This window comes from Zalophus californianus, chromosome 12 (genome assembly GCF_009762305.2).
Source record: "Zalophus californianus isolate mZalCal1 chromosome 12, mZalCal1.pri.v2, whole genome shotgun sequence".
Classification (NCBI taxonomy): domain Eukaryota; kingdom Metazoa; phylum Chordata; class Mammalia; order Carnivora; family Otariidae; genus Zalophus; species Zalophus californianus.
The window spans coordinates 2588785-2614245 of NC_045606.1; the positions used below are offsets into that span (position 1 = coordinate 2588785).

Sequence of the window (25461 nt, forward strand, 5' to 3'; positions counted from 1 at the left end):
CTGTGATCAGTGATCTTGGATGTGACTATTATAATTGTCTTGGGGCGCCATGAATTGTGCCCTTATATGAGGCTGAACTTAATGGGCAAATGTTCCACTGGACAGCCTGTCCCCCATCCCTCTCCCTCTCCTCGGGCCTCCCAAATCCGAAAGACACAACAAGATTGAAATCAGGTCACTGAATATTCCTTACAAGGGCCTCTAAGTGTTTAAGTGACAGAAAGAGTCACATATCTCTCGCTTTAAGTCAGAAGCGAGAAATGATTAAGCTTAATGAGAAAGGCGTGTTGAAAGCCTAGATAGTCCAAAGGCTAAACCTCTTGCACCAATGAGCCAAGTTGTAAACGCAAAGAAGTTCTTGAAGGAAATACAGAGCGCTATTCCAGCGAACACACAAATGGTAAGAAAGCACAACAGCCTTCTTGCTGACATGGAGGAAGTTTCAGAGGTCTGGATAGAAGATCAAAGCAGCCACTACATTCCCTTAAGCCAAAGCCCAATCCAAAGCAAGGCCCTGACTCTTCAGTTCTGTGAAGGCTGAGGGAGGTGAGGAGGCTGCAGAGGAAAAGCTGGGGGCTCGCAGAGGTGGGTTCATGAGGTTTAAGGAGAGAAGCATCTCACGGGGAAGCAGCAGGTGCTGATGGAGAAGCTGCAGCAAGTCACCCAGAAGATCCGGCTGAGGGAACTCAGGAAGGTGGCTCCGCCCAACAACAGACTTTCAGTGTAGATGGAACAGCCTTCTGTTGGAAGCAGATGCCAGCTAGGATTTTCATAGCTGGAGAGGAGAAGTCAATGTCTGGCTGACTGCTGTTAGGGGCTAATACAGCTGGTGACTTGAAGTCGAAGCTAATGCTCCATTGACCATTCTGAAAATCCCAGGGTCCTTAAGAATTATGTTAAATCTACTCTGCCTGTGCTCTAGAAATAAAACCACAAAGCCTGGATGATGGTGCATGTGTTTACAATATGGTTTCCTGGATCTTTTAAGCCACCGTTGAGACCTAGGGCTCAGAAAGAAACTACTCCTTTCAAAACATGACTGACTGCTCATAGACAATGCTCCTGGTTGCCTGAGAAATCTGATGGAGATACTCAGCAGGATTAATGCCGTTTTCATGCCTGCTAATGCCATATCCATTCTGCAGCACATGGACCAGGGAGCAATTTTGACATTCATGTTTAATACATTTAGGAATACAGTTCATAAAGCTGTAGTTGTCATAGAGAGGGATTCCTCTGAGGGGTCTGTGCAAAGCAATTGAAAACCTCTGGAGAGGATTCACCACTCTACATACCATTAGGAACTTTTGTGACTCATGGGAAGACGTCAGAATACCAACACGAGCAAGAGTTTGGCAGAAGTTGACTCCAGCCCTCACCGATGACTTTGAGGGGTTCAGGACGTCAGTGGGGAAGGTCACAGCAGGTGTGGTGGAAACAGCAAGAGACCTAGAATCAGAAGTGGAGCTGGAAGATGGGGCCGATTTGCTGCCTCTCATGATCAAACTTGAACGGATGAGGACTTCGTTCTTAGGGATGAGCAAAGAAAGTGTTTCTTGAGACGGAATCCACTCCTGGTGAAGACGCTGTGAAGACTTTGAGATGTCAACAAAGGATTTAGGATCTCTCATGCACTTGGTTGATAAAGCAGCACGGGGGGGGGGGGTTGAGATAACAGACTTGAATTTGGAAAGTTCTGTGGGTAAAATGCTGTCCGATAGCATTGCGTGCTACTGGGAGAGCATTCGCAAGAGGAAGAGTCAATCAATGGAGCAAAGTTCATTGTTGTTTTGTTTTAAGAAATGCCATGGCCATCTTCACCTTCAGCCACCACCACCCTGATCGGCCAGCACCCACCAACATCGAGGCATGAGCCTCCACCAACGAAAATATTATGATGGTCTGAAAGCTCAGAGGATGGTTAGCCTTTTTTCAGCAATAATGTACTTCTAAATTAAGAGAAGTATATTTTTTTAGACCTAATACTACCACACACTTAATAGTGTAAATATATCTTTATATGCACTGGAAAATGAAAAAAAAAATTATTTGACTCACTTTATTTCGATATTCACTGTATTGTGGGGTCTGGAACTGAACCCACAATGTGTCATATGCCTATAATTAAAACCTATTCCCAAGGAACCGTACTGTTATGCTTTCCAGACAGCTCACCCGATTCTATCTTGCTGGGTTGGTGAGAAGAGATGAAATGATTTTAGCCTTTTTCTGTCTGCTAATGATTTGGAAATCCCAGATCATGACTGCGGTGTCATAGAAAATATCTGTAATACCCTGTCCTTAACCAGCTTACCATATTTCTGTCTCAGAATCTATGTGCATTAAGATTCTTTCTATTCTTGGAACAACCCCCCACACTGGTTGCCCTCCCAACCTGTCTGCAAGTACATGTTTACTTTGGGAATTCCTGGCATTGGAAGCCTCTTTGGAGATGCTTCCCACACACCGTTGCACACGTTACGCCGTGTTGTTCAGGTTGAATTGACACGTTTTGTGACATGTTTGAGTCTTATATGAGATTAAAAGCCTTCGAGAACGCTATTCACAGAGGTAACCTAAGGACCCAGGGTAGACTTTACACATAGTAAATACTCACTGTGTTTTAGTCTCCAGATTTAACTTAGTTCAGAAACTCTCCTGAACTGGGTGTATTTATAAATAAGCGAAAGGTTTCAACGATATTTTTACTATTGTTTTCAATTATATGATTTTTAAGAGTTGTTTCATCTCTAAAATTCTGTAACTCAGTAAGCAGAAAATGATAGTTTCTTTTTAAAGATTTGATTTATTTATTTGAGCGAGAGAGAACACGGGCAGGGGAAGGGGCAGAGGGAGAGGGAGAAGCAGGCTTCCTGCTAAGCAGGGAGCCTGACACGGGGCTCGATCCCAGGACCCCGAGATCGTGACCTGAGCCAAAGGCAGACGCTTAACCGCTTAACTGACTGAGCCCACCCAGGCGCCCCAGAAAGTGATACAGTTTCTATTTCATAAAACTGTGCTTCATTTCCTGAATATTATACAGTCTTTGCCAAACAATTATTGACTGCAAAATGCATAAATATTTATTGTTGAAAACACCCAGAAAATGGTGGAGAAAATTAAAGTAGCCATGTTCTCAGCACACAAAGAAATATAAATTGTACCTTTTTAAGAAGGTTGAAATGCATATACTACTTGAACTTTTTGAACTAAGAAAAACACACTTTGTCAAATAGTGTATAGAGTATCGAAAGCATTTCATAAAAGAACTTTCCACTGTGGGGCGCCTGGGTGGCTCAATCCGTTAAGGGTCCGACTCCCGGTTTCTGCTCAGGTCATGATCTCAGGGTCGTGGGATTGAGTCCCTCATGGGGCTCTGTGCTGGGTGTGAAGCCCACTTGAGATTCTCTCCCTCTCCATCTCTCCCCACTTGCACGAATGCACGCGCACTCTCAAATAAATAAATACATCTTTTTTTTTTAAAAAAAGAACTTTTCACTGAAAGTACATTTACCAAAACACTAACTTCTGCAACTTAATATTAGTCTATTTAGTAAGTTCTATTAATTCTGTGTGTTATTTTGTAACACTTTTTCATTTGGCATATTATGAATATTTTCCTATAATTACATATTAATGCTTTAATCCTACCCCTTTTTTTGGCGAATACATGCTGTCGATATCTTGGGTCCTGCTTCTCCATCCACCTCCCTCCCCGTTTTATTGAGTCATGTTTGTGTATAGACATTTTTTTCAAAAGCTGATATAAGCTTATCTTACATTGCTTTAGTCACCGAATCTGTGTAATAAACATCCTCCCCATCAGCGAGCCCTCATCTGTACTAGTCCCTCAAGTACAGTAATACTGCATGCCATCCACCGCACATAGAGCTGTGTTGTACACTGTTCAATCAGTCCCCATTTGTTTCCAACAATTATCTACTATATGCAATAATCTACTATATTCTGTAAGATGTAATGAACCACCTTATTTGATATATTTGATGAATTTCCATTTTTTATATTTTTAAAGATTTATTTATTTCTTATTTGAGAGAGAGAGTGCACGTGCACGCACGTGAGTGGGGGGTGGAGCAGAGGGAGAGAGAATCTCAAGTGGACTCCACACTTAGTGTGGAGCCTGACGCAGGGCTCGATCCCAGGACCCTGAGATCACAACCTGAGCTAAAGTCAACATTCAGATGCCTGACTAACTGAGCCACCCAGGCGCCCCATTTTTTTTTTTTTTTTAATAATATAACTGTTGGTTTGGGAGTCATTGATCAAAGATGGTTCATATTTGTTTCCCACAGAAAGACTATGCTCATCTGTTCTGCTAGCATGGAATAAGAAAGCCCATTTCTTTAAACATGCAATAATATTAGGTATTAATGTGATTTTTATTTTATTTATTTATTTTAAAGATTTTATTTATTTATGTGACAGAGAGAGACACAGAGAGAGAGGAAACACAAGCAGGGGGAGTGGGAGAGGGAGAAGCAGGCTTCCCGCGGAGCAGGGAGTCCGATGTGGGGCTCGATCCCAGGACCCTGGGATCATGATCTGAGCCGAAGGCAGACGCTTAACGACTGAGCCACCCAGGCGCCACCTTAATGTGATGTTTAATCTTTACCTTATTGATGATCTGAAAATTTCATTGTTGCCCTATTTTCTAATATATATATGGGCTCTCCTGTAGATTTTTTTTTTAATGAACTACATATTCATGCATGCTATTTGCCCACTTTTTGTTTGGGGTATTCATTTTTTTAAAAATTGACTTGAAGGCATTACATGTGTGATACTTTGTTTTAAAAGCTTCAAGAACATTTGGAGGAATCCAGTAATGCGAAGACCATATTCTGGGGTGCATGCTGAGTCCTTGATATTTTAAGGTATGCCCCACAAGGTATTAATGTTTAAATAATAGAAGCCACTAGACAAAAAAAAAAAAAAAAAGAAGGAAAGGATGAAAGAAAGAAAAGAAAGAAGGAATTAAATCTTCGGACATTTTTCCTAAGTAATTTGACGGTCGCGGTAAATGGGAATGCCTAATTATGGATGTCACTGGATTCTTTAAATAGAATTACACTCATAAGTCAAATAAGACAATTCATAACAATTTGGTCTGGCATTTTAATTTTGTCTGTTAAATTATTCATATGAATACTTTTATGGGTTTAGCCATAAATATTTGATTGGTGGTTCCTTCATGACCATAAACTATCTCAGTCCTTTATTTTTCTCATTTATGTTCAGCGAACATATGGGAAGGTGGGGAGAATTTATTTTTCTTAATAATGAGAAACATCTTTCCCCACAGACTTATTGAACCTGTCTGATGAGCATTTACAATGGCTGGAGGTCAACATCATACCTGCTCTGGTAGTTTCACAAGGGGGGTAATAAGAATCCTCATTACCTAGAGGGAAAATACAAGTCTCTATCTTACAGCTGAGGGAACCGACATTCGGAGAGGTTGGAAATTTTCCAGAAGTTGCACAACATGTTGGTGGCTGAGTCTGGATTCCGGCCCAGGTCTATGTAGACTGGAAGATGGAACCTTTGCCGTCCCCTGGTGATGGTCGTGACGGGTCCTCTCTGAGCAAAGCCAGTGGGCAAATAAACGGCCATTCTCTGAGTGTGCTCCTCCATTGGCAGGCAGATTTAGGAGGTAGACTGCAACACCCAGAAAGCCACGTTCTGCTTCTGTTTTCTATGCACCTGGCTGCATAGACGAAACCTTCCCTGGTGTAAAGAGGTGTCTGTAGGCACTGCGCGGTGCAGACGTGTTTGAGCAGGAGCAAGATTTGGCAGGCAGCTGAGGGTGGGCAGCTAGATAGGGACGTTAGAAGATGTTTCTTACAGGCGACTTTGTGCGGTGTGGCTTTTGGTAGATGATGACCCATGGCTTTAGTGGGGTCATAAGCCCTCACACCTACCAGTGATCTTTCAATTCCTCTTGACCCTAAACACAGGGAGGCACGCTAGAGAAAGGATTGGGAGCATCATCTGTTCCAATGAGGTGACGCTGGGTGGGCTCCTGGAGAGCGCCTGGATTGGGGGCTGCTCACCAGAGGACCATGCCAATTAGAAGCTTGGCATTCTCAGCCTCGTGCTTATCCTCCAGGGAGGGGAGAGGAGCTGGACATGGAGTTCAGGGTGGATCATGTCTGCGTGATGAAACTTCCGTGAAATCCCAATAAAAGGGGCTTCCAGAGAGGCCCCAGGAAGTGCTGGGAATGTGCTAGATGCCCCCGCATCCCTTCCTGCGTACCTCACCCTGCACACCACCTCCATCTGGCTGTGCATCTGTGTCTTCTATCCTATCCCTTTGTAAGCTGACAGACACAAGAACCTGTTTCCTTGAGTTCTGTGAACCACGCTGGCACATTAGTCAAACCCAAGGCACAGGTCATGGGAGACTCCGATCTACAGTCAGTCGCTCGGAAGCACAGGTGACAAGCTGGGCTTGTGGTTGGCGTCTCAAGTGGGGGAGGGGTAGTCCTGTGTGACTGAGCCCTTATCTGTGGGGGTCCCGCACTCTCCAGGGAGATGGTGTCCAAAGCGAGTTGGATTGTAGGACACCCAGCTGGTGTCATGGAGAATCGCTTGATGTGTGGGGAAAAGCCCCACGTTTGGTGACCAGAAGCATCAGAAGTGACGGGTTCTCTGTGAAGGTAAAGGGGCGCCTGGGTGGCTCAGTTGGTTAAGCATCTGCCCTCAGCTCAGGTCATGATCTCAGGGTCCTGGGATCCAGCCCCACGGCGTGCTCGGGGAGCCTCCTCCCTCTCTCTGTCTCTTTATCAAACAAATAAATAAAATCTTAAAAAAAAAAAAAAGACTCACAGGGAGGAGGGAGGACCTGGGCCTTACTCTGCTCAGGAGGGAGACTGACCTGACTTCCGGTACGGATCCCCCTCACATCCCCTGTGACTCACTGTCCCTGAGCTTCCTTGGTACCAACCCTTTCGGATCTGCCCACACTGATCGCAACACTCGATTACATTGTGTTGGGGCATTTCTTTACATTTTTCCCTCAGCCCCTGTGTGATGTCTTCTTTGAGGACAAAGCCGGAATAGCCCAGTACCTGCCACAAGACATTGACTCCCTCCATACGTATGTGACAAAAGAAGGAGTTAGTCCACAAATGCATTTTCATCCCCGGCTGCTCCTCTCCGGCTCTGTGCTCACTGCTCTTATAAATAATTTATCTTTCAAAATGGTCGTTTCTTTCAAAATGATTTCTTTGGGGGATTTTAAACATATTTGCCGTGCTTTATTAACTGTATTTCCATTTGGTATTTGTCAACAGTGCAATCAATTTAGCATACCTGGCCTCTTAGAAGGCCACCTTTCTCATACAAATACTTCATGCCGGGTTTTCTGGATTACTTTGCAAGGGATTGCTATCGGGGGAGCATGGGCCTGGCTGCGTCCCTCCTTTGGACACGGATCAGGGCTTCAGACCTTGGGTTTGCCTCCCGTTTTCCTCCGGTTTTGTCACCCCCACACTGGACGTGAGAGTTGCCTGCGCCCGCTGCTTGGCCTGCCGTGGGACAGGCTTACTGCAGCTGCTTCCGTGTGGTCCCCAGGTGGCCCCCCACAGAGGCACCCGGCAAGGGCAGCAGGACATCCCCGACACGCGCTCATGCCCTGCTGTCCAGCCTCCCCTTCCGGGCGCTGCTCGCTGAGGTCTGGTCTCAGGGTTGGCGGTGGAAGGAGGGGAGGGCCGGGTGGCTGAAGCCTGGAGGGCCAAGGGGGCTCACTTGGAGCTGGAGATGCACCGCAGGAGGCCACGCTGGCCTCCTCATCACCAGGGACGCCCCCACTGGGCAGGGGAAATAGGCCCCGGGGCTGGGGGATGATGCCTCCTGACCCTGAGCTGGACGTGACCTGGGGCATCTTCAGATAGGACCCGGCTGTGAGAACAGAGAGGTGTAGCAGGAGAAGGGAGGCAGCAGAAGGGGATGGCCCCGTCTGCACCCCTCCACCCCCTCGGGCGTGCGCCTGGGGAGACAGAGATCCCACTGCTCTTGGGTTTGGAACCCACACTCGGGAGCACGCTGCATTTTCACCAACAAAACAAGCTCGAGGCTCCCTTCAGAAGCAGGATCAGAGAGGGATCCGCAGGAGAACTCTGTCCTTGCGCCGTCAGGTCACAAGACGTCCTGTGCATATAGATTTCCAATGTCCTGCTCAGTGCGGGGAGTCGGAAGCGGGGTGCTCCTGCACCACGAGCTGCCAGGGCCGTCTGTAAGCACCTGGAGGGACCCCCAGAACCCGGGCTGTGTGTGTGTGTGTGTGTGTGTGTGTGTGTGTGTGTGTGTGTGTGTCCCCTGGCCTCAGGCTGGCTGCATGTTCCTGTCTCTGCAGGTGGCGCCCCGGCAGGGACCCTGCCCGCGGGGGGCAGCCCGCGGCCTCTGGCTCAGGCCACGGCCCTCCTGGTCAAGCGGCTCCAGCACACGCGCCGGGCCTGGAAAGGCACCCTCTCCAAACTGCTGCTGCCCGTCCTCTTCGTGGCCTTGGCCATGGCCTTGTTCATGGTGAGGCCTCTGGCCACTGACTACCCTCCCCTCAAACTAACACCGGGCCATTACGACAGGGCCGAAGCTTACTTTTTCAGGTAAGAACCTTTTCTCCCCCCTCTTTTACTTCCCAATTATGTCAGGATTATGAAGAGCAGTAGCTTTGATCCTTTTTTTAAAAAAAATATTTTATTTATTTGGGAGTGAGAGAGAGAGCACACAGGAGCAGGGGGGAGGGGCAGAGGGAGAAGCAGGCTCCCCGCAGAGCAGGGAGCTGGATGTGGATGTGGGACTCGATCCCAGGACCCCGGGATCACGACCTGAGCCAGGACCCCGGGGTCACGACTTGAGCCAGGATCCCGGGATCACGACCCGAGCCGAAGGCAGACGCTTCACAGACTGAGCCCCCCAGGTGCCCCAGTAGCTTTGATACTTTCAAGAATCTCGGCTATACATGAGGTTTCATGATTTTGGAGCGCTGGGTTCGAGAGGGTAAGCTCATGGACTGTAGCAAACCCGATATACACCATGTTTTTCCTACTTATGCCTACATGCGGGCGATAGAGTTTAACTCCTAAATCAGGCACAGCCAGAGACTAACAAGAGCAATAGCAAAAGACTTGTAACAACAGACTCTCTACAGTTACACGCCTGTGGGCTCTCAGTATCTTGCTGTCCTGTGTCCACCCTAGTTCTTGTGCTGATGTGATGAGATCAGGTGAGTGGCCTGAAGGTCTGTCTGGAGGAGTAGCTGCTCCCAGCCCGCGGGCGATCCACACCCAAAACCGCGGATAAGAGGGACTACTGTGTTTCACAGAACCTTCCAGGCTTGCTCTGGGACAGCCACAGGGAGCGCACGCCCCCTTCTGCGGAGACATGTCTGACTTTTCTCTCGGGGGTGGGAATGGGCCCATGCGCACCCCCAGGCTAGAAGAGGTCCGGTAAATTCAGAGTTTTGCAGCCAGATGAATTTGCAAAGGATGTTCTCAGGGGTTTAGTTTTACTACTGGGGGCTTGACGGAAGGACTTGAGCTGGTTCCCCCAAGACTGAGGCGAGCGTCTCCCCTGAGCTCTGCCCTATGCCGGGCGCATCATTGCCCTGAACGCTGACTGGCACAGTTCTCCTTCTGGAAGGCGATGCTCACACATCTGGGGAGCGGGGGCCGGGCACAGGGCCTATTCACCAGGCAGCTCATGGTGTGGAGGACACAGTGAGCTCTACCTTTGTCAAATACTTACCTCTACTAAAATCACGAGCTTAATTAGCTAGACTCTTCGTGCTTGCTAATATTTGTCACTTTTACGATGGTGTGTAATTTGGAATTAGGTCTAAACAAATAGAGAGGGAGAAGGCAACATCGATTATAAACTGGTTTGTTTCTGGGTCCTTTGGCTAATTGTACTTTTCCTCTGTGTGTCCTTATGCTCTGTAGAGTCTGGGTTTAACTCACGAAGAGAATCCTGCAATTTCTGTTTGGAGAAATGTGTGCAGGTCCTTAGTATTTCCCTCTGCAAGTGGGCTCCTTTTGCTTCTAGCTAGATATTTTCTTTTCCTGCCCTCATTTTCTTCTCCGAAGTGTTTTAAAGGAACGGACTGAAAGGACAATGTCCACTAATGCGTTCTGGCCAAATGTTGCCATTCTCTGCCACACTCCTCAAGTGGGAAGGAGCAGTAACTAGCCTATTATAAAGTGTGTTTCTTGAAAAAAGTAATAGAAAACGCAGGCTAGCCAAAATAATAATAAAAAAACTTCACAGGTAATTCTACCAGCAGTAGCTACCATAAATCTAGTGGTGTGCAGCCTTCCCCATTAGTTAATCTGTAATATTATTTTATTTATTTATTTTTATTTTTATTTGATTTATTTATTTTGTCTTATGTTAATTTATTTTTTAATTTTCATTTTATTTATTTTGTTTTATGTTAATTTATTTATTTATTTTTCAGAGAGAGCAAGCCTGCACAAATTGGGGGGGGGGAAGGAGAGGGAGAAATTATCAAGCAGACCCCCCGACGAGACTCCCGGGGCCCATCCCTCAACTCTGAGATCACGACCCGAGCAGAAACCAAGAGTCAGACGTTCAACTGTCTGAGCCACCCGGGAGCCCCAATACATAATACTTTTAAACACATGCGTTTTTATTTTTTAGGACATTGGTATCCCACTACAAAACTCTTCATTTTCTGCTTTTTTACTCAATAACACATTTGTCCATCTGTTTTTGTAAATCGAGCACAACCATGTCACCCATTTTCTTTCTTTGTTTTTTAAAGATTATTTATTTTAGAGAGAGAGAGGGAAAGAGTGTGTTGGGGAGGGGCAGAGGGAGAGAGAGAGAGAGAGATGGAGAGAATCCCAAGCAGACTCCCTGCTGAGCGCAGAGCCTGACACGGGGCTCGATCCCAAGACCCTGAGATCATGACCTGAGCTGAAATCAAGAGTCAGATGCTCAACAGACTGAGCCACCCAGCAGCTCCAACATCACCCATTTTCACGCTGGTGCAACAGTATGTTGCATGGACGTACCATAATTTATTTAAACAATCTCTTTTGGGGATGCATACAGGTTTATTTATTGGTTTAAGCAATTTTCCTATTGCAGGCAATTCTGTAGGAATACCTTCATTTGGATTCATGCCACTATCTAATTGTTTCCATTATCATGTTTCCAAATTATTCTTATCAATGTGCATCAATTTACAGTCCCAGAAAGGCATCGATTCTTTTACTCACAAGTATTTATTATGCACCCGCTGTGTGCCACATGTTTTTTTTTTTTTTAAGATTTTATTTATTTATTTAAGAGAGAGAAAGAGAGCAGGGGGAGGGACAGAGGGAGAGAGAATCTCAAGCTGACCCTGCACTGAGCATAGAGCCCAACGTGGGGCTTGATCTCACGACGCTGAGATCATGACCGGAGCTAAAATCAGCAGTCGGATGTGCCACCAGCTGAGCCACCCAGGGCCCCCTGTCACATGCTTTTCTTGGTGGCAGTTACACCTGAATGAATAAAACAGGCCCAGATCCCTACATTCTTTTTTGGGGGGGTTGGTGGAGAGGAGGAAACTCATTTCTCCAAATTCTCACTGTCCCTTTTATTTCTACCTCTGGGCTCCCATTGCTCTAGTAGGCAGCTCTTTGGTTGCTGCTGAGATTGCCTGTTCTCAGTTATCTCTCGTTATTTGAAATTTCACCCCTCTATTGATATATCAGATACATCCTACAAGTGTGTCCCACGTGGCCGTGTCACGGGTCTGGACTGACTGCCCTTCCGCCCGTTGTCACCTCGCCATCCCGTCCTCCTGAGGGGGGTGAGAACCCCCCCACGGTGCGTATTCCATTGGCTCCATTGAAACAGCCATTCACCTTCTCCACTGCATCATTAATTTGCAACTGTGTTTTTTGGGTTTTTTCATCTGAAAGCATTTTCCCTGCTCTCCAAGCATGCGTTTTACATAGAAGTCATATACTCCCAAACCATTTGGAGCCTGAGAGTTAGAGAGATTTTATTTTGTTTTATTTTATTTTTTTCAAGGGGCAAGCAAACATAAGTTTATTAACATGTGCAAAGTACATGCACGGGGGAGCACCCGGTGATGAGCAGCTCAAGAGGGTGCTGAGAACTTGGGCTTATATTGCATCTTAACAAAAGAACCATAACCTTTTAGAGACATGACAGGACAAAGGAAAAGGGCCCTGAGCTTTAGGAGCAGCCAGATATGGGCAGGCAAATATATAGGAACTAATGTCACATAGAGCTAGTTAGTTAAGGTTTGTTATACAGAGTCATTGGGTGCGTATCTCTGCTGATAAGGGCCTAGAACTGTTGCTGGTGATTCACTTCTGTCTCTCCTGGGAGAGAAGAGAGAAAGGCACTTATACAGAGTTACATCATGCTTTCAGGCAACTAAGGAGGAGGGCAGAGAGCTTTTCTTTTCTTTTTTTTTTTTTTGAAGATTTTATTTATTTACGATATGGGAATATCATAATTTGCCAGAGAGAGAGAGAGAGAGCACAAGCCGGGGGGGGCGGGGCAGAGGCAGAGGGAGAAGCAGGCTCCCCACTGAGCAGGGAGCCCGATGCGGGACTTGATCCCAAGACCCTGGGATCATGACCTGAGCCGAAGGCAGACACTTAACTGACTGAGCCACCCGGGCGCCCTGGAAAGAGAGAATCTTAAGCAGGTTCATGCCCGAACTCGGGGCTCGATCTTGTGACCCTGAGATCATGACCTGAGCTGAAATCCAGACTCAGAAGCTTAACTGACCAAACCACCCAGGCGCCAGTAAGTCTTTTCGGTGAGGACATGTGAGTGTGTGTTCTCATTTTCAGAGTGTTAACATAAACTATGAGGCCGAGCAGCCTTTGTCTCTGGTCCTTTATCGTCTTATCCTCACGGGTGGACTCCTACCCGTCACAGGTGTGTGCGCCATCGGAGATCACGTATGCCCCTCTTCCGTTCTTGCGTTCCAGACTCAGCCGAAAGGACAAGTTTACATTGTATTTTGGTAGAGTAGTAGCCTCTGTAGTTCCGAGGCAGAAAGTAGGAGGCTGCCAGAAATCATCCATACAGATGGAAACTTTTCCTGCTTTGCTGGTTATCTTTCACATTTCTAGTGACGGCCCAAAATCAGAGGGGAGGAGGGTGAGTAGCCCCCTCTCTGAAAGTACATCTGCTCTTGGTCGACACCCACTCCGCAAATCACTGCTTTTCTCCCATGTGCTGGGTCCTCTGGCAGGATGGCCACGTGCCCTGCTGGGCTGGGGAAACTGGTCCTATCATCTTGGCGAAGATTCTACCCACGTCCCTCTCCCTCTTAAATGCCTCCTCCCGTGGGCGATAAATTATCTGACAGGTCTGGATCTGAGCGTCATGGTCTGAATCTTAGCACAAGAATGATTCTCAACGTGGAACAGCTTTTCGCTGCTCACATTCCTCCCGATTTCCTACACACGCACCCGTGATGGCCCCTGGTTCACCCTGCTCTCATCTTGTTGCTTCAGATGTGGGCATATCCCCATATCGTAACATTTGTGAGCGATCTCCATGGGGTGATACATAGTATTTTCATGACGGCTCCTTACTTTCTCTTGAGCGTAACTCCTAGTTAACAGGTGTATCATTCAGGCCTGCATGCAGTTTCAAAATCCTTTAGGTACGTTATCTCTGGATCGACTTTGATGGCACATAGAAATCTTATCTTATTAGGGCACTGACGATTCTCAGTAGAGCCTCACGTCCCTAAAATCTTAAGAGTTGAGAAAATGCAATTATATGCCTACATTAAACCTACTTAGGCTTTCTTGAGGAATACCGATTCTCATGAAAACACAAACCAAAAGAAATGCATCGGGGAGCTTCCCTTCATCACTTTCATGAGTGATGTGAGCAGGCCGTGCCCGTGCCGCTCATGGAGGATTTCGTGTGCTCTGCGAGCCCAGAAAACCTGGGGCTTTGGTGGCCCAGTCGGTAGCTCGGAGGCCTCTAACTCAAATGCTGTGGGGCCCGGTGGGGGGCGGGGTGCAAGGCGGAGAGGTGAGGAAGACGGCCATTCTCAATACTGCATTTTATACACCTGCGAGGGGAAGGGCCAAATGGGGGAGTGTGTCTGGGCTGGTCTGGGTTCTAACCAGTCAGTTTATGACCCATGCTTTGGGCTCCATTGTATCCTCAAGCAACTTGCTAGCTGACTACTGTTTTCAGAGGGCTTCAGAAACGCCCCCTCCCCACTGTGAACTGCGAAACAGAGAGGTGGTGGGGACTCGGGGCTTGTTGGGGGCTGAGGTGGGCTGGCACAGAGAGGCCCCAGGGAGGCAGGAAGACGCAATCCAGCTATGCGCAAAGCAGCCTCAGCACAGCTAAGCACATCTTGTCTGCTCTCCACCCCAAGCAGGGGGTGCAACCTGGGGGCCCTGCTGGAGGTCCTTGAGTCGCTCCCTGTGGTCCGTGGGATGAAGAATGTACATCCGAGCCCAACCCTCTAGTCCTTCAGGCTTCTGTGCAGTGTCTGTTGCCGCAAGGACCTGGGGCTCTGCACTTTTTTTTTTTTTTAAGATTTTATTTATTTATTGGGCGGGGGGAGAGCATGAGCAAGGGGAGTGGCAGAGGGAGAGGAAGAAGCAGACTCCCTGCTGAGCAGGGAGCCCAATTTGGGACTCGATCCCAGGACCCTGGGATCCTGACCTGTGCCAAAAGCAGACGTTTAACCGACTGAGCCCCCCAGGTGCCCTTGAAATAAGAACACTTTCACATCTGGGTCTGAAGTCCCTCCTTCAGGGATGCTCGGCCTCTGCTCCCTCCTCTGTGTGTCCATCATGCCGTGTGGATCTCATATGGTTTATCCTGTGGCTGCAGGTCCGTGCCTTCCTTGAGGGTCAGGATCAAGGCTCACTCATCCCTCTAAGGGTAGCTCTCGCCACAGTGTCTAGAAAAGGTCACTTTCGTTAAGTTATTTGTGAAGTTGAATTCAACCATCAAAATAAAATGTAGCAGAAAAAGTCTTCCAGAAATTATCTCGGACAGGTCTCTCCTTGGAGGTGCAAACAATACGTGGACCATGGAAAGATGGCTGTCTACACATGGTTGAAAATATCTAGAGGAGATTCCATGGCCCCATCTCTTCTGGGCTGGGCACTTTGTCCTTCTAGGAAGGGGTGCTCCCGATGCGCTGTGAAGTTCACCCCACTGGGAAAACCCACGGGGTCCCACATGAACGTGGACTTCACCCCCTGCTTGTAGTCTGCTGACGTTCTTCCCACCACCAAACAGTGTCTGCTCTCTCCACCTGGTCCCAGCCAGAAGAAGACCTGGGACTTGAGGGGCTCCCCTCCACTCTGCCTCTGTCTTCACCCCGCCTTCTCCCTGCATGTCTCTGTGGCCAAATTTCCCAATTCCTGTAAGGGCTTCCGCCATATTGGAGGAAGCCCACCCCTATCCTGTATGATCTCATCTTAACTGACTGCATCTCCAAAGACCGTATGTCCACATAAGGTCACATTACGACCTTCTGGAAGGGCATGAAGTTTGGGGGGACCGCTGTTCATCCCCCTCCACTTTTTCATAGCACCTTGCTTAGCCAATGCCATTGAGTTGGACCAAATTTCTAATCGCTTTTCAGAAAAAGAGTACCTTGCCTTTCTATAAAAAACAGGCCCCACATACAGAAACATAATCACAAATGAAAGCGAGTTAAAGACTAACGGTGATTGTTGGTCTGTATGCATCAGCTGTCTGACTCTGGAAAGCACCCAGCGTGGTTTGCAAGATGGTAACTGCAATGTGGTGTACACAGACATACTGTTCCCGTCTGAGCGACAGTAGCTGGTGACCTCTCGACACTCACCTTGAACATTTCCTAAGTGACGTTCTTGTCTGTATGCATGTGCAACTCCTCCCACATACCCCGTATCTTTGTCCCGTGAGAGCATGGGAGTATGTTATTTTGTTGGGACAATAAAAAAGATGGTGAATGGAAAGCAATGGGCGTATGTCCTGGCAGAAGTTAAGTTCTCAATGACAACTGTCTTATACCCTGGTTGGACCTAATCCATCATTGGTGCCTCTGGATGGTGTGGACCTGTCATGTTCTGGCTGCTTTTTTCTTATCCGTTTGGTCCACCCCCACACTCGGCTTTGTCCAGCTTTTGGACATCCAAACTTGGCCCTGACCTTGCACATCCAACCTTCGACCCCAGGAGCAGTCTTTGCCCCACACTTTGGTATGGCTGTTTCTTTCCTGGTTCAACGTACACGTGATTGCCTTATGAAGTCCTCTCCAAGTGGGCACCTCAGTGTCCTGACCCAACATCCCCTCCGTGGGCTTTGTGGCACTGGTTCTGTACCCAGCTCCGGCTCCCTCGGAGCTCACAGTCCAGCAGGAGACAAGAGATGGCAAACAAAATAGCTCAGATGGAGTTGACTATCTATACACTGTCCCTGGACAGTGCCTACCACCGAGGAGGTGTTGCTAAAGTATTTGCGCACAAATGATTTGCTATCCTTTACTCTCTCCCCAACCTTGAACTTAAGAGGCACTTTACCTCCTCCCACAGCCTGCCGATGAACGGCCTCTCAGCCCGACCCAACTGACTTCTGTGCTTCCTGAATCACTGATGGTTAAGGAACTTGGTCCTGTCTCTTAGTACGATGAGACTGAAATAAACAAATGGAAAAGACTCACTGCTGACCACGCCCTCATCCTGAAGACACCGCGCTCACGCGTGCTAGGCGAATTAATATCTCAGTTGACACCAGCTCGTGGGAGCAAGGTGGAAGTACGCTCAGGGTTTCTGGATCTAATTGTCATTCCAGGAACATACACAAAGACACAGTGCTACCCTCAGAAAGCTCACAGTCGAGCTGAGAGATAACCCTACAAACAGATGGCCAGGGAAGCCTTGTAAGTGCTATGATAAGCAGAGCTATACAGTGTGGGTTGTGTCAAAGTAGACGGGGTGGGGTGCTCCGTCTGGGGGTGTCCAGGAAAGCCCTTGAAAGGCTACTGCTCCTGAACTGAGTCTCCTCAATGATAGCTAGGTGCTCCCCAGGCAGGTAGGGGACAATGTTTCTCCAGATAGAGGAAGCAGTGTGAGTCGATGTGAAGAGTAACAAGGTAATCCAGCAAAAGGCTGTATGTTTTCTGGCAGGTGCCGGAAGGCATTCCAAGCAGAGACCTTATCCTGCAAGCACATTGAAGGGGGGTGTTAAGAGGCTGTGAAATGTGGGCAGTGATCTAATCGGGTTTAGTTTACAATGGCACCTCTTAAATGGTTCTTTCATGGAGCACTGTTCCTTTGGGTATCCATTCTGAGTGTCGCTAAAGAGATTCCATCTTCCTGTTGGGGTTGATTGAGCTGCAAGACAAAGTTAAATAGGTTCCTTTTCTGTAAACTTCTCAGAGCTTTTAATATGTTGAACTGGCCACACGGAGCCAGATTTCCTCTGTTTGCTTACTTGGATTTAGTTATGTAATGAGCGTCTCTCTGAAGCCTGCAGAGGCTAGGACTGTACTTATATTCCATACCCCATTATCCCATCCCTCTGCCTCGGTTCTAAACACATTCCAATTCTTTATCTGTTGTGAAGTGGGCAAAAGAATACCATGCACCTGAGAATGCGCTTGTTCACTTCAGAGTGCATCACTGACTCTTCTGTATTGTTGCATGTTTCTGCATATCGCTTGTTTTGAATATTGGACACTATTCCACTGTAGGAACATACCACAATTTATTACTCTTCTCTCTTTATGATGGACATTAGGAGCTCCTTCCAGTTTTGTTTTTGCGATTGTGAACAGTGCTGCATGAACATTCTAGAATATTCTCATAAATGTCTCCAGTTATACATATAGAAGAGCTTCTCATGGGTAGTCTGAGAAATGTAATTTCTGATCACTTGCACAGAGTATGTGAATATTCTATCTTAGGAGATAATGCCAGACTTTTCCAAAATGGTTACAAACTTGCACATAAGCATCCTCTTCAGTGCTCTTATGTATTTCTTAAAAAGAGCCAGCTCAAGAAAATGTTTATGCCAAAGAGGCATATTTTGGGGTGCCATATTCTGCTCCCCTTCCCACGCGTATTCCTGTCTAGTCGAGGAATCCTTACGTTGCATGGGATCACCACTATGCACATCAGCTAAACTGGGAGAGCATAATAAAAGTTTTCCCAGGTGTGCCGGTGTGCACAAGATTTTGCCTGACACACATTCCCTGTCCTCCTTAGTGACCTCAGTCTCTTTCAAGTGGTCCATCCTGGTTCACTTGGGAGTCCTGCGGATCTGCAAATACCGTTCTTTCTGCCCTGCTCTGTGAATGATGCCTTGGTTTGCAATCAGCATCTCTGGATGCTGTCCTTTTCAGTTATCAGTAGATGGTAGGTAGTGCCCCCCCCCCTCGCAGCTACCAGGCATGGAGTCTGGTTTGCCTTGTTCACCTTCCTCCATAGATAAACGTTTTCTGTCTGTAATCTTGTAGGAATTCTTCTTTGTTTTTAGAGTGTTGGATCTTTTTTGTTTGTTTTTGTTTTTTAATCTTTTTCTCAACAGATCTTTGGATTTCAGTTCAGGGGGCTCTTATTAACAACAGGAAGCCCCTTTGGGGTGGTATTTAAGAATATGCATCTGTTCCAACAAGCCCCCTGGGTCATTCGGATGCACAGTAAATTTTGTGAGTAACATGGAGAGAGAAACAGTATCCCGTTTAGGAACTGCCTCCGGAATCCGGATTAAGCACTAATTTTCACTTCCTAGAGTCTGATAACGACAGGTTTCACGTGGTTCTAACAACACTTTAAAATATAGCCGAGAATTTGAAGACAGGCACAAAGCAATGGTTTTAGGAACAAGCATTTGAATCTTCAGACAAGAGGGACAATTTAAAGCCAGTCCTTTTTTTTTTTTTAAACAGTGACCTCTAGACCTGAGCAAAACTCTAGTAGAAAGCAAACCATAACTTTTAAACTTGCACTTAGTAATTATTCCAAGTAAAGCACTTTATAGATCAATGCTTTTCAGAAAAAAAGGATTTTAAACTTTCATATTTGTTCTTGGATTAATGGGTCAAAAGAGAGCGATCCAGAGTACTTCTACAGATGCCACAAATGTTTTCTTTTTATGGGCAACATTTCAGTGGAAAATATGTCCCTTTCCTTGTAAAAGTGTTTTCTCATTTGTCAGAAACTGGGAGGCTGTTTATGCAGAGGTCACACCGCCTACTTAGGAGACACTACTTTGTTGTAAATATCAGCGTGCTTCATCACTGTGCCTTTCTGTCCAGAGCTGTAGGGAATCCTGTTAGGCCAGCTGTAAACCAGCTGAATACTTTAAAACCTTTGTTGTATTTTAGGCAGTGGGGAAGATGGCGTTTTCCTATTAAGTAATTACTTTGTGTTGGATGCTACAGCAGTGTTTGTATCCGGAGCTTATGCACAGTTGCGGCGCTGAAAAGAGTTGTCCTCAGCAGAAATACAAAACTAATTTGGGGTAATGAGTTGGTCTTTATTTTCCATTAAAATTGTTCCTCTCTGAAAGTTAAGAGGTCAAGGAAGACCACATTTAAGGAGGTCAAATATCTGGGTAGTGATGAGGGATTAGGTCTATGATTTCAGCACAACCTAAGATCACAGTTTGTTCCACGAATTATTTTTGAGAATCTACTGTGTTCCAACTACCCTCTAAGCCTGGTGTCCTTTCTCTCCTGGGTTGTTTCCGCCCCTGATGAGAGGCACTCAGTTAAAAGCCCGTGGAAGTGTCCTCGGGGCCCCTGGGCAGAAACAGGAGAGGAGAGAGAGGAAGCAGAGGAGGGCTCAGGGGAGAAGGAACTCAGAGCTCAAAAGCGGCAGATGAGTCACAGCCCAGTAGAGGGAAAGGGGACGCACTTCTGGGGAAGCTGCAGGAGGAGCTGCCCAATCAGAAGGCGGTTTGATGGGACTGGGCGGGGCTGGATGGGCGGGGCCAGGTGAGGTTGGCCTGGGCTGGGCGGGGCCAGGTGAGGGTGGGCTGGGCTGGGAGGGGCAAGGCGAGGCCAGGTGGGGCTGGGCTGGGCACGGGGCGGGGCCAGGTGGGCTGGGCCTGGGCTGGGCTGGTCTGGTCCAGGTGGGGTTGGGCGGGGCTGGCAGGGGCGAGTTGAGGCCAGGTGGGGTTGGGCTGGGAAGGCCTGAGGAGTGTGGGGGTTCTTAGCTCCCATTTTCAAGGCGCCTAGGTAACGGGGAAGGTAACGAGGAGCCGCTGATAAATGTGGAGGAGAGAAAACATCAGATTGGTATGTTAGAGGCTCACTGAGGGAGTTAGGAAAATTTGAAATCTTTGTCAGATCCTATCTGGGTAGAGGGCTGCACGGTGGGAAATACTGAAGTTCCTTCTCATTTCGGGCTTTTATTGGTGCTTACGGGAGGTGAGGGTGCAGTAAGCCTGACCACCTCGACCCCCTTATATTTGATTGCCGGTAGCAGTTCAGAACGGTATTTGGGAATCAGCGTCTCACTGCCCATAAGCAAATCAGAAGAAGCCGTGACTGAACATTACATTGAGGGTCTTACATTTCTTAACGGAAGCTACTGCTTTAAGTTCTTTAAAATAAATCTTTGTGTGCATTTGTTAATTTACGTGCTGCCTCTTTCCAAAGAGATTTGAAGCCACCGTTTACATGTAAGTAATCTATCATGCTAATGATACATCATTTTTGTTTATCTTGGGGGTAAGTGTTCCCAACCATGTCTGTTCAAAAGCATTTTGTAAATGACTCGGTGTAAGTTCTAGAAAGTAATAAACCTATTTTCTTTTGGAAATACAGTAATTCAGAGTTTTAATTACTTCAGGTGAGGCCACTCCCACTCAGTCCAATTTAGACAGGTTTAAATGATCTTTTCCCCTCCATTTTCTCAAGTCAAAGTGTCTCTTACAATCCATGTATAAGATGTAGTTTAGTTTGTTTCCACCCCTCCCCCAAGTTAGAGCAACAGTGTGTCTTATCGCTGGTGGTGTCTTCAGTCGGGAAATTAAATATTGGTGGCCTTGGTTGTTTCTCAGCAATGCTGCCTGACTTCTGACGCTTGTGCCACTAAAATAAATATTATAATTCGATGTATACTTAAGGCACACACAGGATTCTGTGCTGAGGACCACTTCCCAAGAAAGGGGTTGTTCCATATAGCTCACATATAGAAACAAAAAAAAAAAAAAAGCAGAAAAGTACAAAGTTATATTGCAGAGCTAGCTAATAGAATATTCGAACCAAACCAGAGTTCCAACATTAAGAGAATTTTTAAAATAGATTTTAATATATTAATGTGATGAAATATTATGCAGCCTTTAAAGTTCAATAAGACTATGCCAAGATGCCAAAATGTCAATACTATAATAAGAAATGAAAAGATGAGAACAATAATGCACTGTGAACATCAGTATATAACAGTGCGTGTCTGTGAGGGCAATACTGTGCTTTTGAGAAAATCCTTAATCTTATTGCTGCTTTGGCTTTACTATGCTAACTCAACTGCGTTATCTGCGGTCACGGATCTAGGAATCATTTGCCTGGATCGGCGCAGGTAGGACGTGCTGTCCTGTGATCTCTGCCTGCGGGTAGCTCACACGGCCGCCTTATTTCTTTTGTCTTCCGATAAGCAGCAGCGGCAGCGGCAGCGGGAGCGTGGGCCAGGAGCTCGCCCACGTGCTTTTGCGGAAGTTCGGAGATCAGGATCCGCTCTGTGCTGACTTAAACCCAGACCCGTAAGTATCGGTTGCCTTTGCCAGAGTGCGCACTCCAACCACAACCCCGCAGACCCTCAGAACCATCTCCCTGCCTGACTGGTGTTTCCGGCTGCAAGTTTATTTTATTTTCTTTTTTGAAGATTTTGGTTATTTATTTTAGAGATGGGGAGGAGGAGCAGAGGGAGAGGGACCGTGGTGATCGCAGAGCCCATCCCGGGGCCCCATCCCGTGACCCTGAGATCGTAACCGAAGCGGAAATCAGGACCGGGTGGATCAACCCACTGAGCCACCCCGGCGCCCCTCCCCCTTGCCAGTTTGAATGACATGATGTAACATGAGCCTAAGGAGTAGGTTACCTAGCTGCCCCTTCTGTTCCTTGGTAAGCACAAACACAGGCCTTATATTAGAGCAAAAAAAAAAAAAAGAAAGAAAGAAAAGAAGAGAAATAGCATTCAATTTGTTTAATAAAACCCAAAGGTAAAAAACATAAAGTAGCAAGTAAATATGAAATGTGTGTTAACTTCCTCACTTTTAGGGAAAACTTGTACATATGAAAAGACTATTTTTTTTTAAGTAAGGAAACTTAGAATGTTTCATCCGTTTGGAGGTGAATTACTTTGAAGATTTTTTTTCTTCTAAGATTTGAAAATGATAACGTCAAGATGACTTTTTAATGAAACTCGTGAAAGCCTGCCTTTCTTCATAAACAATTTTCTAAGTTTGCTTGACTGTTATTTATTGAGGATCTACTAGAAATACAGTGCTATGGTAGGAACCATGATTGATGCGGGATCTGGCCCTGCTTCGGGAATTTATAGTTCTGGGAAGTGCACGTGGGGAAAGTGACAAAATCACAATGATGTATTAAGTACCAAAGTGTACGTTTTGGAGTCATAAATATAAAAATCCAGACAATAATGCAATATTGGCAATAGGTTTTTCTAATTTGCAAGGACACATCCTGTGCATTAGTCATGTTGGCAATTAGCTTGGGAGCGAATAACTATTAGGGGGCTCAGTAAGGAAGAATTATAAAGAAATTAATTATGTTGCCTCACTGGAGACTGGTGCTGAAAAACAAAGTAATTTTGTTTGCTAGGCAGGAGCTTCTATGGAGATACCTTTGTATCCCGCCCCTCTACTGATCTGGGCAGGATATAAAACGGGCTTGGAGAAACTGACATGTAGCCCAGGGCCCATGGGGAGCAGGGCTGGCCCCACCTGTCAGTGTCTGGCAGATAAAAGGACATTTTTTTTTTTTTAAGATTTTATTTATTTATTTGACAAAGAGAGACACAGTGAGAGAGGGAACACAAGCAGGGGGAGTGGGAGAGGGAGAAGCAGGCTTCCCCCTGAGCAGGGAGCCCGACGTGAGGCTCGATCCCAGGACCCTGGGATCATGACCTGAGCCCAAGGCAAGATGCATAGTCGACTGAGCCACTCAGGCGCCCCAAAAGGACATTTCTTTATCAAATCTCTCCGGAGGTTCAGTGGGCTAAACAGATTCATTGCTAAGGACGGCAGAACATATTTAGAATTTCAGTTCCTTTCCAGGCCCTCAGGATGGCTCCCCATCCCCACCCCTCCCCAGGCTCAGCGCCCCCTCCCTCAGCCCCCCCTGCAGCTAGCTCACCCTCTTCGGTTTTCTCTTCAGCCTTTCTTTTCCTTCCTGAATCTGTTGTTTTGGTTTTCTCCTTTCTCTTTGTAAATCCACCGGGTCTATTCTTAACCATTCCTATTTTGTAAACTTTCCCGCCCGTTTGTCTTGGTCACCATGACAAAAGGTGGGGGTGGGGGCTGCCTCCCACAAGAATGCTATTTTAGGGGCTGAAGGCTTTTCCTTTCTTCCCTTCTAGGTTCTTTGGCTGGTCTAATAATTAAATCGACATAAAACAGATGAACAGGAGAAAAACAAATTTAATTAGTATGTATGGGAGCTCGAGAAGTGACCAAAGCAGGCAGCTCTGACACCTTTTAGACAAAGAAACCATACATTTGTGAAGAATCTACAAAACATAGAAGTTTGGGCTTAGGGTAGGCAGTTAGTAAGGAAGCAGCAAGGTTTGTTTATACAGTATTCTCCAGATAAGAAGAGAATTTACCTTCCGCAGGGAGACTTTTCTCCTGCTTTCAAGACAAAGGGTCAGAGTGCCTGGTCTCTATGAACTCTTTCCTCTGTAAATTTAATTGAAAATAATCAATATGCCACAGTAGCATATTTTGGGGCAGATTGCCCTGGACCCATCACTCTGAATACTTATATTAATAATTTCTGCCCATGTGACAAAAATAAAGTTTGCTTTGCTAAGGTCCCAGATGGAAGCAAAAGGTTTTCCTTAGGACAAGTTAAGTTTCCTTCTGTAAGTGAAAACTAGTCTTGAATTCAGGGATATCTACATTTTCCTTTCCTGGCAGACTTGACCAATCACTTAATTGTTAAATTAGAGGAAACATTTTAAGTTACTAAGTGGGATTCTGCTTATGGGTTATTTTTCCGTTGCGATCCTCTGAGCCTCATACGTGATGAATTCCTGACTTTTACCTCTTTTTGTATGGAAGGCAATAAAGAGCTCCAAAAAAAAAAAAAAAAAAAAAATCGATTGTGGCATAAGCCTGACCTAAAATACAAGTTTTCTCATCATAATGCATGATGTGTAATTTAAATTTTAAAATGTGAAAAGTTGCCAATTTTTGGAAGCCCGACTGGTAGCTTTAAATATTTAGTTTCATTTTACAAGGTTCATGATCTGGTGACACTTTCCCCTCCATCTCCAAGATAAGATGGTCCCTTTCCCCACCCATTCTTGTTAATGTTTTACAGAGAACAAGAGTGGAAGGAAGCAGATTTTATATTTCCACTGAACTGTGAAAGCCAGGTGGGGAGAGGCGTAAGGTCATTTCCATGATTTGACAATGTGTGGCAGTATGAGGAATCAAATCATCTTGGTGGACTCTGACTCCCAGCGCTCCTGAGGTTGGGTCCTTGCAGCTAGGAAGGGCTGGTGACACATTCCCTTGGAGGGGACTGTCCAGACGGATGATGAGGTCAAGCATGGAAAGCATAGTGTCCAGGTCAGCCATGGTGGTGAAGGGGCAGAGAACCCGGATTCAGGGACCAGCTGCCTGAGCCCACATCTCAGCTCTACCGTGTCTTTGCTGTGTGTCGTGGGCAAGTTACTGAACCCGGCTGTGCTTTTGCTGCATCCGTGGCTCCGGGTTTTCTAGAAAGAGCAGTGCTCAGCTCAGGGGACAGGGTGGCCCTATTACCTGACCGAGTACTTGCCTCTGGGAAACCGATACTTGAGGGACAAGTGATGGTGGGAAAGGAAGGTCTGCTTTCTTCAGGAAGCCGGCTACCTGGGAAGATATGGTGGGCTCTCGTCCCAAAGGCCGCCTTCCAGGCGAAGTGGAAGGATTTTAGAGGGGAAGGCGCTGGAAAAGGGAGGGGGCTTGGTGCCAGAGAAGCAGGTGCCCAGGTCGTCAGTGATTTGTCCACAGGACCCTGAACAGACTTGCTGGCATCTGGCAGATGTTCTCGAATGCAGTCAGGGCTTGTCTCCTGGGAAAGTCTGGTCCTTCAGTCTCAAGGCCAGTGGTCTGCAGATCTCAAGGCAGGTGAGTGAGTTCTGCTACAGACCAAGGGACTTGGGTCTGCAAGCAAGGGGTGTGTCAGCTTGAAGCAGGTTCACCCTTCAGACCGGCTGGGGTGCCCTCACAGCC

At 46.6% G+C, this 25461-nt stretch overlaps 1 protein-coding gene across 1 annotated transcript in view; it reads left to right on the plus strand.

Moving 5' to 3' along the window:
- The window catches only part of ABCA13 (ATP binding cassette subfamily A member 13), a 366584-nt gene that overhangs the window by 211053 nt on the left and 130070 nt on the right, over window positions 1-25461 (plus strand). The window contains 2 exon segments of the mRNA XM_035723335.1: window positions 8378-8627; window positions 21658-21759. Coding sequence (XP_035579228.1) covers window positions 8378-8627; window positions 21658-21759 — 352 coding nt within the window.